Below are 12,774 nucleotides of genomic sequence, written 5' to 3'. Positions count from 1 at the left end.
AAGCAAATTAACATGATGTTGTCATTCGTGAGGCTTTGAAAGGTAATTAAAGTAAAACTCTTTTGTTTCCATATGTATTTTTCTTGGATCTCCTGCAAGACTATTCTCACCTTCCCTTTGTGATCAGAGCCATCCCAGGACTTCAGGGACCTACCTCCAGAAATTATTAAGAGCCCCCCCTCATCCCGCTTCCACAGAATCATATCTTCTGAGGGGCCCCCCTTCCATGAGTGAATTCATCCATGGGCACCGTCTCAGCAAGGAAAAAAGGTTAACCGTGGCCACACCAGGTAAACATTTTTTCCTTGGGTGCATGTGGTGCTGAGTGGTTAGCAGAGCAGTGCATCCTCCCAACGCTGCAGATGCAATCTAATTTGGGCACCTTCTTGTGACCTGAAAAGCAAAATGTCTCCTCCTGTGTCACCTGCAGCAGGAGCTGACATTTTGCCAGCTGTGGCCCAAACTGGTTCCAGATGCAGTAGGGGAAGTCCTGCTGTGGAATAGGTGGGTGCAGTCCTGCTGGCATCCACAGAAGCTGCACCCCTGTGCCCAGGTGGTGCTTGGTCTGGTGGTTGTGTTGGTAGCCCCCACAGAAGACCCAAATTGAACGGGACAGAGGAGTTAGATGGGTGAGGACTGATGACGGAGTGGCTGGCGATGTGCGCGAGCCTAAGCAGAGTCCCTCTCCTGCTGGCAGCAGAGGTGTTTCTAAGGTGTAGTGTTAAACTCACAGGAGGTTTAGTTTATAGAAACTGAATCATTAAGTTTATCTTCACAGGAAGCTTTTGCTCTTCATTTTCTGCCAAGCTGTAGTATCTGTTTAGAACGATATGTAGAAAGGAAATGCGAACTGAATGTCATTTCAAAGGTTGTGACATCTCTCTGTTCCTGACAAAATAATAGTTACTTTTCTTCTGTGCCCATGCCGAACTTCCAGCCTTGTGCACACCCTTGTCTGGTGATAATTTTTTTTCGTTCATTTGTTTTGAAATTTCTTATACACAATAAGCCTACGTAGAAAATGTAAAAGCTAAAGCCCATAATGTGCTTTCTGCTAAAGTAACTATCTGTTCTGGAAAGCTGAGCAATACCATACAGTACATTATATCTCAGTGCCAGCAATATCACAGCCACCTTTGAGAAGTGCCGTGCAAGTAACAGAGGACAAGTGTAAAACTGCAGAGTCTAAACAAAACCTTCTCTTGTTGAAGTAAATAAACTGAAGAGCTGTTTCCTAGAGGGGGAAAAGGCAGAGTGAAAAAAGTAAAGACTTCAAAATTTATAAAATAAATGGTACTGAGCTTTTAACAACTCCTTTGTGTTCTGTTGGCAACACTCCAAAATATGCAGGCATACCCACCTGACTTCAGAAGAAGCTCGTGTGAGCAGTTATGTCAATATTTTTGTGATTTGGAGAAGGCAGCAGTGTGATAAGAAAGGGAAGACCACGTGCTCATTTTCTACCCTATAGACAGGAATCCGCTTCCTAAACACCGGCAGTGTCTCTTGTGATCCTTCCTCTTCATCCTTCAACAGAATAAGAATGGTTTTACTTCTGATGGACACTTACCTCTCTTTAAAGAAGTGGTTTTTGAATTTCCTGTATAACCAAACACTCCTCTTTGGAATTGCAAGAAAATGAAAGGAAGTAGACCCCAAAATGACAAATCTTCTGTCTTAGAATTTACAAGACTTCTAATTGTAATTGTACTTTTAATTTACAATTTACAATAGACTGTGAGGCCAAGGAGAATCATTAAGAATCCTTAATTCAAGGACTTGATGATCTTTGTTTGAAGACCTGTGATCTCTGTATTGTATTTGCATGTTGATGGTCGGAAGGAGTAATGATTTAAAAAGAAGAGTGCTCAACAGACGAGACAAATTTACTGTTTTGCAAAATTGTTAGTACTAACCATAAAATATGTGATTTTTTAATATGGAACTCTGGGTTCTGACTGTCTTCATGCACTATATATTTGTCACCATTTTCATAGACCAGCATCTGATACCTCACAGAGCATCACAGGTTCACAAACTGCAGATTGACACTGACACAGTCTCTGACTTTTTGTAATAACAGAGACCAAGGGATAAAGCAGCCTGAAAAAATAGAGTTGTCCAGAAAATAATGTTTATCTGGAGTCTCACCTGCCACCATCTCTAATATTCATAGTATAAAGGCTTGAGACAGTACTACTGATTTCTGTGAGCCTGATGTGTTCAAACCAGTGATTTTTTTTTTTTCAGCACATTGATTCTGTTATCAGCAGGGTTAATGTCAGAATCAGGTCGAGAATCAGCATTGGTCTTACCAATTTCTTGAAGATATATTATTGTTAACAGAACAAAGGAATAAGTAAGATGTTTTTTTTCCATCTGTCTCATTATCTTTTTCCTGAAGGCAAGCAACTGTGAAGGATGCTATTTTGCTGCTTGCAGAGGGAATGTTTAAAACGTCTGCCTCGTATCAGAAAGAGATTCTTTTCCCAAACGATCTGTGCAGTAAAGCAAGTGAGCAAGCAGTGTAGCAACCCCTACCTGCTTCTTCATCACAGAGATTGCAGAAGAGCAACATCCAAACTCAAACACTACAGAGCAGAATACAGCTTGATTTGAGGCTATGTCCTCACAAGTGAAAAATGAGAAATGATTCAGGCCTAACTTAATTTTTATTTTTTCATTTTTTTAAAGTCATGAAAGGTTTCCTTTACATGAAGATTTCACCCACGTGATGTGTGAGCTTCCCTATTCTTCCATTAGCTCCCACTGCCATAGGGGCTGGGAGGCTGTAGCTGGGAATGCATTTGATGGAGACCAAGAGCCAGAAGAACTGAAGTTGGTAGAGAAACTGGGCAGGCTCCTCTGTCGTATGTTCCTCCTGCAGTAGGCAGGCCGTGCCTGTCTTCTTGCACTTTCTTCTGGACTTGGTGCTTAGAAGAGGCCGCCCCACCATGCTCTGTCCCCAGCTTTCACTGCTACTGGCTCCCTCTGCAGAAAGCTGGGATTACTTTTTCTGCCTTTTTCAGAGGAAGACCCTGGCATGAAGACTCAGTAGTGAAGACCAACTGAAGTAAAGATTTCTCAGGAAAGAGATGATCATTTCTTTCTTGGCTTCCACTTTACTGCCCTCAACTTTAAATCAGCTCGTGTGTCCCACTGACATCAAGCTGTGGCAGTATGACTTTAGGAACTAATGGCTCCTAATCATTGTGGCTAAAAATATCACTCAGTCCATTTCCAAAGTATCATGTTTTGTTTCCCCTAGGTAATAGCACGCATTTAGCTTTGCTGTGTGCTGCTTCTTCCCTTCCATTATTAACATGTATTTTTACAGTTTAAAATCTTTATTCTTCTGATAGACAGATCCAGATTGCATTTGCTCAACAGAAACTCCAGCCTTCTTTTGCATGTGGCTATGTTCATGATTACATGAAGAATTCAGGGCATATAGAAGGCCTAACACCGTTTTTGATGGTGTAAAAATGTATTGGAAATGACCTTTCAGTTGAAGTTACATTCAAAATTCTTCCAAATTTTCATATACAGGGCCTGAAAACAAAGTTGCTAGATGCCTCCTACTATCCTACAGTCCCAAATCTGAAATGTGCTTCTCTTGACTTCTTCAAGGAAAGAACAGGACAGAAAAAAATCTGCTATCGGTGCCCTGATAGTGTTCTTTTTTCTGTCCATTATTTTAGCATGGACATTCTAAAAGTTGAATGTAAAGTTATCTAATTTTAGTTTAAAATGAGGATCCTTGTGTTGCTGATGCATCTGAAGATAAAGGTTTCCTGACAGGCTCATGAAACAAAGAGTAACTAATGCCTTCAGCATTCTCCCTTAAATAGGGGGGATTAAAGGGTCAATCACAATCAATCTGAGAGTCTCCCCTTCATTGAGGTGTTCCCCAGACAAACTGTGATAGATGCTTCTTTTCCATATTGTTTTCATTTGTAGTTACCACAGGGCAAATTTCAGTATTTAAATCTTACACAGAAAAACACTTCAAATAGTGTTAGTGTTAAAATCAGTTGATTTTGGAGAGTTGTTCTTTTTCTGAAAGCACATTAAACCTGAAAGTTTGCTTGATTTTCATGTGCCTTTCAAGGCTGATTTACAGAAAGGCATTTACTTCTCTTGAGAAGAGACAAATATGGAAGATACAGACAGCACAAGGAATATCGTATAATAGCACAACTGCTCAAGCACTAAGCTTGCCACATATCATACACAATTAAGAGTATATAAATACTTATATATACTCTTAATATGCAATCATCAAAGATTAATTTCTACTGTGGCTCTATGCTTACATGCAAATCAAATATAATTAATTTGAAACAAATAACTAGTTTTTGTTGTTGTTGGTTTGCATTCTTACAAAAAAAATCTAAATTTATGAAAATTCTAACTGGAAAGAAATTCCTATAGAGAGTTGCTAATAGAGTCTCTAAGAGCTAAGTTAGAGCAACTGTAGGTAGAAATTATTTCTTAAAGCATACAAGAAAAAAATGAAAGAAACTCAATCACCCAAATATGAAAGTCCTAAGAAGTCTTCCAGTTAAGCTGGGACTCAAGGAGAACTGCTTGAGTTGTCTTTGTTAACAACCCTTTTCACTTGTAGTGCTTTCACCTGAGAAGAATAGGTTGGAAACCTGGGAATGTATGGATGTGTTTGATATAGCACAAACAGTCTTAAACACTGCAAGGATAGAGAGTCTGCTGTCGTAAGACTACAAGAACAGGGAGTCTGTTGAGTAGGGTGGTCATTACAGGGAGGAAAGGCTTTTGGTATGAGATATGAGGTGTTGGATAAACTCTTCAGACAGAAAAGTTGAGCAATACCCTCTGCTGCTATTCCCATTTCCTCACTCTGGACTTTGAGCTTTTTCAAGATGCAATGTTTAGAAAATTATTTTTCAGAAATATTCCATGGGATGTTACTGGCTGTGAAACCAAAAGCTTATGTTCCTTCTCGTGGGTTTTTCTTAAAATAATGTTGTGGAAGTTATCATATGGGACAAGATTCTTGGATTCTGTCCTGGCTTCTTCACATTGTTTAGGCAATGCAAAGATATGGAAAGCACATTCAATGGGAATATTATAAATAGAAACTCCTGGTAGGAAATGAAGCTGGTTTTATCCTCCCCTTTTGGATGAAGGGATTGGGCAAATGGTTGAAGGAGATTCAAGTTGATGCTACCCTCCACAGTGGAGGCTCTCCACAGAGATGACCCATGCACCTCACAGCACTGGAAAGGTAGGGAGAATATGTTTTTGATAGTGAATTTGTCTTCTTTCATTGTGTGGTGATTAGGTCATAAGTTCAAGGTCTGTAGCTCTGCACATTATTTATTTGTTTAGGAATATTTTGCAAAAAGTATTGTTCTAGCTTTGCTTTTGAATTTAATTCCAGAGTCACAAAGCTCTTTACAGATTTCTGAACCTTGCTACTGTAAGCACTACTTTAGTACCCAAACTTTGCTTTTTTTATGCACTTCTTTCACTTTTGAAACAGCAGGGCTGTTAGAAATCTGAACACTGAGGAAAGCATAGCTTATTTTGAAAATTATTGTGGAAGAAGTTCGTTGAGGAACATTATCAGATGATACCTGAATTTTGTTAGGAGGGTGTCTTGTAGATCTTCATGATTGCATAGGTCATCCCATGAACAGTTTTCCACATTTTTTCACTTCTGAGCAAGTTGTCTCTGAGCTTGTATAATCAGGCAGGCTACTGGCAAATGCAAGGCTCCTATGGTATCGATCTAGTGTGTCTCTGCTCTCCATGAAAAAAAAGATATGATGTGATTTTAACAGGGTTTTTAAAAGTTAGGTTTATTTGTTTTGTTTGTTTTTAACTGAACATAATGCTCTTCACAACAAAGATAATTCAGACATTATTATCTATATTCACTTTTTGTTTTGCATTGTTCTATTTTCTGTGGGTTTTGTAAATATGCCATATCTGTGTATATAATTGTTCATTGTTTACTGAGTGTTATTAGTGCATATATACAGATATATGTATATACCTTCTTGCTCTTGGGGCCATGTCGTGCATCTGAATGCTCATTTAACTAAGCTTAATGGGCATTACATGTTTATGCTATTTCAAGCATGGTACATTGTCCTTGTGGAGGCCGTTTTGAATTCGAAGAACAGTATCCTGGCCAAGGACATTAGTTGGCTGTAACTGATGAAGAAATCAGCTGGCTAAATGTACTTTTACCTCTTGGTGCCACTGTGAATAGGACCTTATTGCTCTATGCTTTTGCTTTCTTATACTTAGCTTTCCAGTTATCACAGATGAGACCAAAGCCATACATTTCATGCTGTTCAATATAATTTAGCTACTTCAATATAATTTAGCTATTATGGCATGAATTCACTGCAGTTCTATGAACATTTAATTTTTATTTGTATTTTTCCTTGTGTAAAGAAAGCAGTTCCAAAATAAAACCTATTTTTAATAGAAACCCAAATCTGTTTGTTAAAAGGTTAAAAAAAAAAAAAAGAAAAAAAAAAGATTGCAGTGAACCCATGCCTTACTGTTGTTTATTTTCATTAAAAGGTTATTGACATTTTTATCTCTGTATCCAAGTTATGGTATCGTTGTTAGATGGAATAGTAAATATTAACATCATTTGTTGAAGTTCTTTGATAAAAGTTTATTAGAGTTTTGGTTGCTTCTAACAAAATAGGTACACAGGTGACACGTATATTTAAGGTGTGTTACCAGATATTGCTTTCTATGAAAATTTTGGGCTTTGGAATCCAGTGTTGTCAATTAACTAAAACAGCTCTTCAAGTCTCTTGAAAATGTTGGTAACAAAAGTCATCTGTCTTTATCTTCTTTTATGACAAGGTTTAATGTGGTTTCATGACTTACTGATTTTTTACCATCAAATATACAGGAATATTCAATATTGTCCTTCTCATCTCATAAAATAGGCAAAGCAGAAGTGAGTATCTGTTTAAATTAGACACGCTGATATTTTAGCTCTCTGATAGAGCAGTTCCTTAAGATGTTGTGATGTATGGAGTAAGCTCACCAGCAATTCTTTAATCAAGACTAGTATCCCTAATTGTAAGTATTTCCCTGTCTGCATTTATAGGGCTATGAAAGCTTATAGTTGTACTTTATGTTTCTTCCAAAGCCTACTAAAGGTACTGTTCCCACTAACTTCAAGTTTTGGATCAGGCCCTTTACCTATAAAATAGTGCAAGTACTTTTTGTCTGGATGAATTTGTGGCCATCTGAAATGTATGACACTTATGTTTCCGTGAAAGATGAGTGATCAACAACACAGAAGTATGATGATTTCTGTATTTTTATGATCTTCCTTTTCCTCTTTTGCAATGTTTAAAATGTGTGCATCTTTTAGTGAATAAGTATTTCATGACTCATCAGACCTTTCCAAATCTGCTTTTTATGAACTGTATATAAAAGAAAGGAACCTAATATATATATATATATTTTCAGCTTCTACCCATCCCCATTTCTACTGTTTTACTAACCCATTATTTCGCTTCTTGACAGATTTAATGAGGAATTATTTAAAGCATTCATAGAAACCACTTGAGAAAATCACATAAATACATCATGATATAAAAAGTGTGAAAAAACCTACAGAGCTGACAAGAAGTCTGTTAATGTTCTTTGCCCAAACCTTGGAGAAAAAATGCATTTCACTAATTTTGTTAGTGACTAGAAAAAAATTTCCTTTTCATTTTCCCCCTCCCCTCTCCTTTAATTTTTAATAGTATTCTTAATATGAGCTACAGCAAAAGGCAAGGCTGGCACATAGCTTTGATAGCTCAACATATAGTTGCAGTCACATTATTACTGAAGCACATGGATTGATAGGGAAATAGCTCTTGATGTTGGGGATAATTCAGGTCTAAAAATAAAGTAGAAGTCAAGTCATGCAAAATAAGGAAATGGGGGGGGGGGGGCGGGGAGGAGGTATATTGTTACTGTTGTAGAGATGAAAGCCAAGAAACCTGACGTTCTGGGGAGCCATCTATTAAGATATGTGTGCCCATATGAATTTATCAGATAGCGTGCAAAGTTGTTAGTAAAGCTCCATGAGTTGCATTGTGGAAATCAGGTAAGGCAGATAGCACTTCTCTAGATGTTATAAGAAAATAGCAGTTAAATACCCTACCTGTTCCAATAAGCTCAATCACCCGAGAAGCAACTAACAGAAGGCTCTCAGTTACATTTACTCTGTCTGACCTCATCCAGAAGGTAAACAGGAAAGAAGAGGAGGGAGGAGCAGATGTCAGAAGCCTGGGAGTGTAGAAACAGTGGGACCTTCCTGGGCCACGTTTGGAAGAAAAAGAACAGGCAGGGGGGATAGGAGCTGAAGATTTTAGATGCAGCCTACTGCTGGCATGCTGCAGCTTGCTTCTGTGTGCAGGTATTGTTGATGCCTTCCGCTCTGTGTGCAAATCGGAGTTCAGCAGCAGGCTCACATCTCTTAAGGTTTATTCTTCAAATAGTTATTGGGAAGACTAAGAAATAAGTTGTGGAAGAATACTTTCGTTATTTTTGTTGTTAAAACATCTCCAACCAGCAATAATCTAAGATGCCAAATTGCTCAATATTAAGCTTACGATATGAGTTACCTGGATATTTGTAAGACTTGACATAAAAAATTCATTGTTGGTCTGCTTTACCATGATGTAGAACCAAGACTGTTACTTGGTTGATATACTTGTCTATCTGCAATCAACAATCCATTTTTCAGTTTAATGGGAAAAGAGAGAAATCGGTGGGAAAAGCCAGAGGATTTGGGTACTGACAAATGTTTATGTAAGTGCTAACTTGCCTCTGGTGAAGTTTTATCAGCTTTCCTGAGTACTACTGATGCCAGAACAGGGCTGGCTGTCATGGAGCTGTGCGGCGGCTCTGTACCATGGCTCAACCCCCCCGCCCCGCACTGGTGGTTTTGCTCTGAGGTCAGGACGACCCGAGTCAATCCTGCTCTAAGAGGGCTAGGGTTCATAAGGCTGGCCAGGCTCTGCATGGAGCCTGTGTGGTGGCTTCACTGTAGTCCTCTCCTTCTAGGAACGTCCTGCAGAAATGCAGAGCTGCACCCATTTTATAGCTGACAGGGTTACCAGCTGGGGCTATGTACAGGGCAAAACTGACTGTGTTATTTCCAGATCCAAAGTGACCCTGGAAGCAGGAGAAGGGAGAGAGACTTCTGATCTTTGACCTGTACCATTGTTCATGTCTTTTTTGTACAGTGAACCACAGCTGTCCTCTCACCAGCTGTTCTTTGTGATAACCATTGCCACTTAAAGTTCCTCTTGGCCTTGAGGAAGGTCAAAGTTTTCTTGGCATCCATTAGAAACACAGAGATAAATGATAAGTGAAACCAACAAGTAAAATAACAGCATGAACTTTTTTTTTTTAACAAAGTACAAAAATTATATATATATACACAAAACAAGGATTTTTTTTTTCCTCTGTACAGAAACAGTTTTGGGACTTGCCTCATCCTTTCAGATTACAATTTGAAAGCATTTCTACAAACCTCAACTCAGCAAGATGGACATGTGTTTTAATAACCTCTACCCTGTTCTTCTTGACATATCATGTTTGTCATTTGAGTTCTGAAGTTCTCCTTGTTCCCTACCTTTGAGCAGAAATGATTGATTTATTGTCTCTAGGACTTGCAGTGTGGTGCAACATATTTCTGCCTCCACATGACCAGAAGACTACTGGTTTGTTCTTTGCCCAATAATTTTAACTCATCTTATTAACTGTTCTTTCTTTCCTATTAATTTAACATCTGAGAGAAGAAAATAATTAATTACCATATAAATAGGGACAGCTTCTGTTTTCAAGTAAATTGTCAATAACATCTTCATGGACATGTTATCAAATTCTTCAAACTTTACATAGCAAGTTCAGTTAATATTGGGTAGCATGACACAAAGTGAAATTGCTATAGATGCTCTAAAACATTTTGCTAGGATGAAAGGACTTTCAGTCATCATGGAGTAGTCAATGGGATACTAAGAAAAGTTTGTTTTAAAAGACTGAAAAAAGCCTCTGTCTCACATTTTTCCATAAGCATTTCTGGAGAGCTTTTCTTTTCATTAAGAACTGATTTCCCAATGTTTTCCATATCAGAAATACCAAATATGTAACACTAATTGTTTTTAAACAAACAAACAAAGGAAAAACACCACTTTGGTTTGTTGCTTGACTCTGTCTAATCCTTTCAGATAAAAGAAAATTTTCTCTGATGATTAACTGAACTAGGCACAAGTAAAAATATATATCAGTTACTCATTCATAGCATCCCCAATGCTTATCTTGGGATTTTTACTATTCTTGGTCTTACTGATCTCTACAGAGTGCTGTCAAATTTACTGAGTGTCAAAATGTACTGAAATGTTCCACTGCAGTCTGCTTGGTCTTGGACAGGTGGGACTAAAAATGCTTGCACGTAGGATTTTCACTGGGGACATTGCTGATGTCAACAGCAGGCAAACCCACCTCTCAGACACTAATAACCCAGTTTAGCAGCCCTGTGTTGATTGGAGTCACCCAGTTCATAGACTGGAGGGCAGAGCACACCTTGTGACATGAGCAAAATGTGTTGTTTTGGTGGCTGAGCCAAAGGGAAGCACAGGAAAATATTTTTTTCTGAGATTTGCTCTCAGCAAGTAATTTATAGTTGCACATTCAGTCCTCATATAAGCAGATGTAGCTTCGCTAAGCTTGTTATTTTTAAAGCTCTTACATCAAGAGCTGATTAGCCCAATTAGGACTGGACATTAGATTCCAAAGGAAAATCAGCAGTGACTAATGTGTGAGAGAAAATCTCTGAGCCCTTCACATTGTCATTCCTAGCAAATGGCTGAAATGTTAAGAACTGGAAAATCTTAACAGGCCTAATCTACAGTAGGAATTGAGCCTCTGAAGATCCAAAAGATGCTACAGTGACCATTGTCTGATACTGCCGTAGGACTCAGTACTCGCTTCATGTCCTGCTTAATTCAGTGCAAATTGACATATGACTTTTGTGCACGTAGAATAGCTCCTCTTTGCTGTTTATGACTGAAACTGTCACTTAATTGCATTTCTTTATTACAGGTTCATAGTATCTTAAAAGGGTTCTTAGGACATCAGCCAGCCCATACCCTGCCTCAGTAGTTCATTTCCTCACAGCAAGTAGAAAAGATAAGAGAAATAAAATAGTCTGTATTTAATAACTTTATCATTTTTTGGTGCTCTATTCTGAGGACACACCATATATAATCTATGTCTGTTCCCCAAGTATCTTTTGCACAAATGACAAACTGTCCTTTTGCTTGGTAGCTAGACTGGCACTCTCTCAGGTTTGAAAAATAGGGGAACAGGCCTCTACAATGTAATTTATTATTATTACTATTTTATAACAAGCCCACATGCCTGTCTTTCCCTGTCTTTATGGTATGTGACATTGACCACAAAGCCAGTAAAGACGTTTGAAACTTCTAACCTTCAATAGGGCATTTCAGAAATAAGCAATCCTTTACTTGATACAGACAGGAGCTCCATAGCAGAACAGAAAGACCAAATACTGTCTTCTCATTTTCACCTTTCAACCCACCATAACAAGAAGTCATTTTATGACTGTCATGGCATTAAAGAATTTGGGTTACAAATGCTCTGAAACATTTGAAAGGATTAAACATACAAGGAATAAAGTTAGCTCTGGCACAGCTATCTGGACATAAGTAGATATGAGCCCCTTTGAATTTGAAATGCATAGATGTAATCCATATGCATTCTGCTTAAATCTTTCCTAGTGTAATCCTCAAAAACTTCACTCCTGGAGGGTGTAGGAGGGCAATTCAGCCATTTTAATTCATGCGGATCGCTAGGTTTCATACTGGTGTGACTGGGGGTGAGCCAGATTCTGTGAGTGCTGCTCGTGCCAAGTAGAGCTGCTGCCTCATGTGAAGTCTAGGGAGTTTGCTCATGTCAAACAGTTATTATCCAGGTTGCATAATGCTTGCAGGATCTGGCTCTCTATTTATGCACTCTGCCAAATCTAGCAGACGAAGAGGCTTCATAAAATGTTTGCAGGATGTCTGAGATATTAGTATAGGATCATAAATTAGGTATTTGCATTGTTCCTGGCAAAGCCTGTCAGAACAATTCCTTCTTCATTTGTGAAATCTGTCCACACCTTTTCATCACATAGCATTCTGCTGTCTTCCATTTCTCACTGACTACCTCCTTTAAGCTGTCAGAGACAACTTTGCTTTGGACTTATGCAAACTAGTTTAGAATAAGACTAACTTTTTCTTTGACCATCATTTCCCTTCTACAGTTAGCCTGCTCTGTCTGTCAGGCACCACTTTTATCTGAACCTTGTGCTCAAGTGACAGACCCTTCTATTTGTAGCTCAGGTATGTTGCAAACTCTGGTACTCCTCTGCTCTCAGGACCACAGTGACCATCCTGGCATATGAGAGAATGGCCTACTATCCTTTCTTGTTCCATTTCTGCTTCCTGACACAATGGTGCCAGCATATATAGCTATGCATATATATTTCTGAAGTAGATACCTGTGAGCTTGAAAATAGGTCCAAAATCCTCTCCTGCTAGCTGAAGCAAGAAGAAACTAGTGATTTGGGTACGTTGCTTCCACCCACTGGAGGTCAGCATAGAATTTCATAGGAAGTAAGGAGAAGCTTTCTGGTCTTAAAAATGAAATGTCATGGTGCTCATTGTTGCTGGGAAGCAGTGTTGCTCTGCA

At 38.6% G+C, this 12,774-nt stretch overlaps 1 protein-coding gene across 25 annotated transcripts in view; it reads left to right on the top strand.

Moving 5' to 3' along the window:
* BICD1 (BICD cargo adaptor 1) overlaps positions 1-12,774 on the top strand; it is a 180,482-nt gene that overhangs the window by 154,043 nt on the left and 13,665 nt on the right. For 8 of the 25 annotated variants that reach the window (XM_080553301.1, XM_080553303.1, XM_080553304.1 and 5 more), the window contains one exon: positions 100-290. The exons of 13 other annotated variants lie outside the window; for them this stretch is intronic. In XM_080553301.1, coding sequence (XP_080409427.1) covers positions 100-290 — 191 coding nt within the window. Of the gene's footprint in view, positions 1-99; positions 291-12,774 lie in introns of those variants that run through there. 4 more of the 25 variants (XR_013938714.1, XR_013938715.1, XM_080553283.1 and 1 more) reach the window with 2 other exon arrangements.

This window comes from Anser brachyrhynchus (genome assembly GCF_964034855.1).
Source record: "Anser brachyrhynchus genome assembly, chromosome: 1".
Lineage (NCBI taxonomy): Eukaryota > Metazoa > Chordata > Aves > Anseriformes > Anatidae > Anser > Anser brachyrhynchus.
Note: the sequence above shows the minus strand (reverse complement) of the source record. Positions and strands in the feature narration are given on the sequence as shown.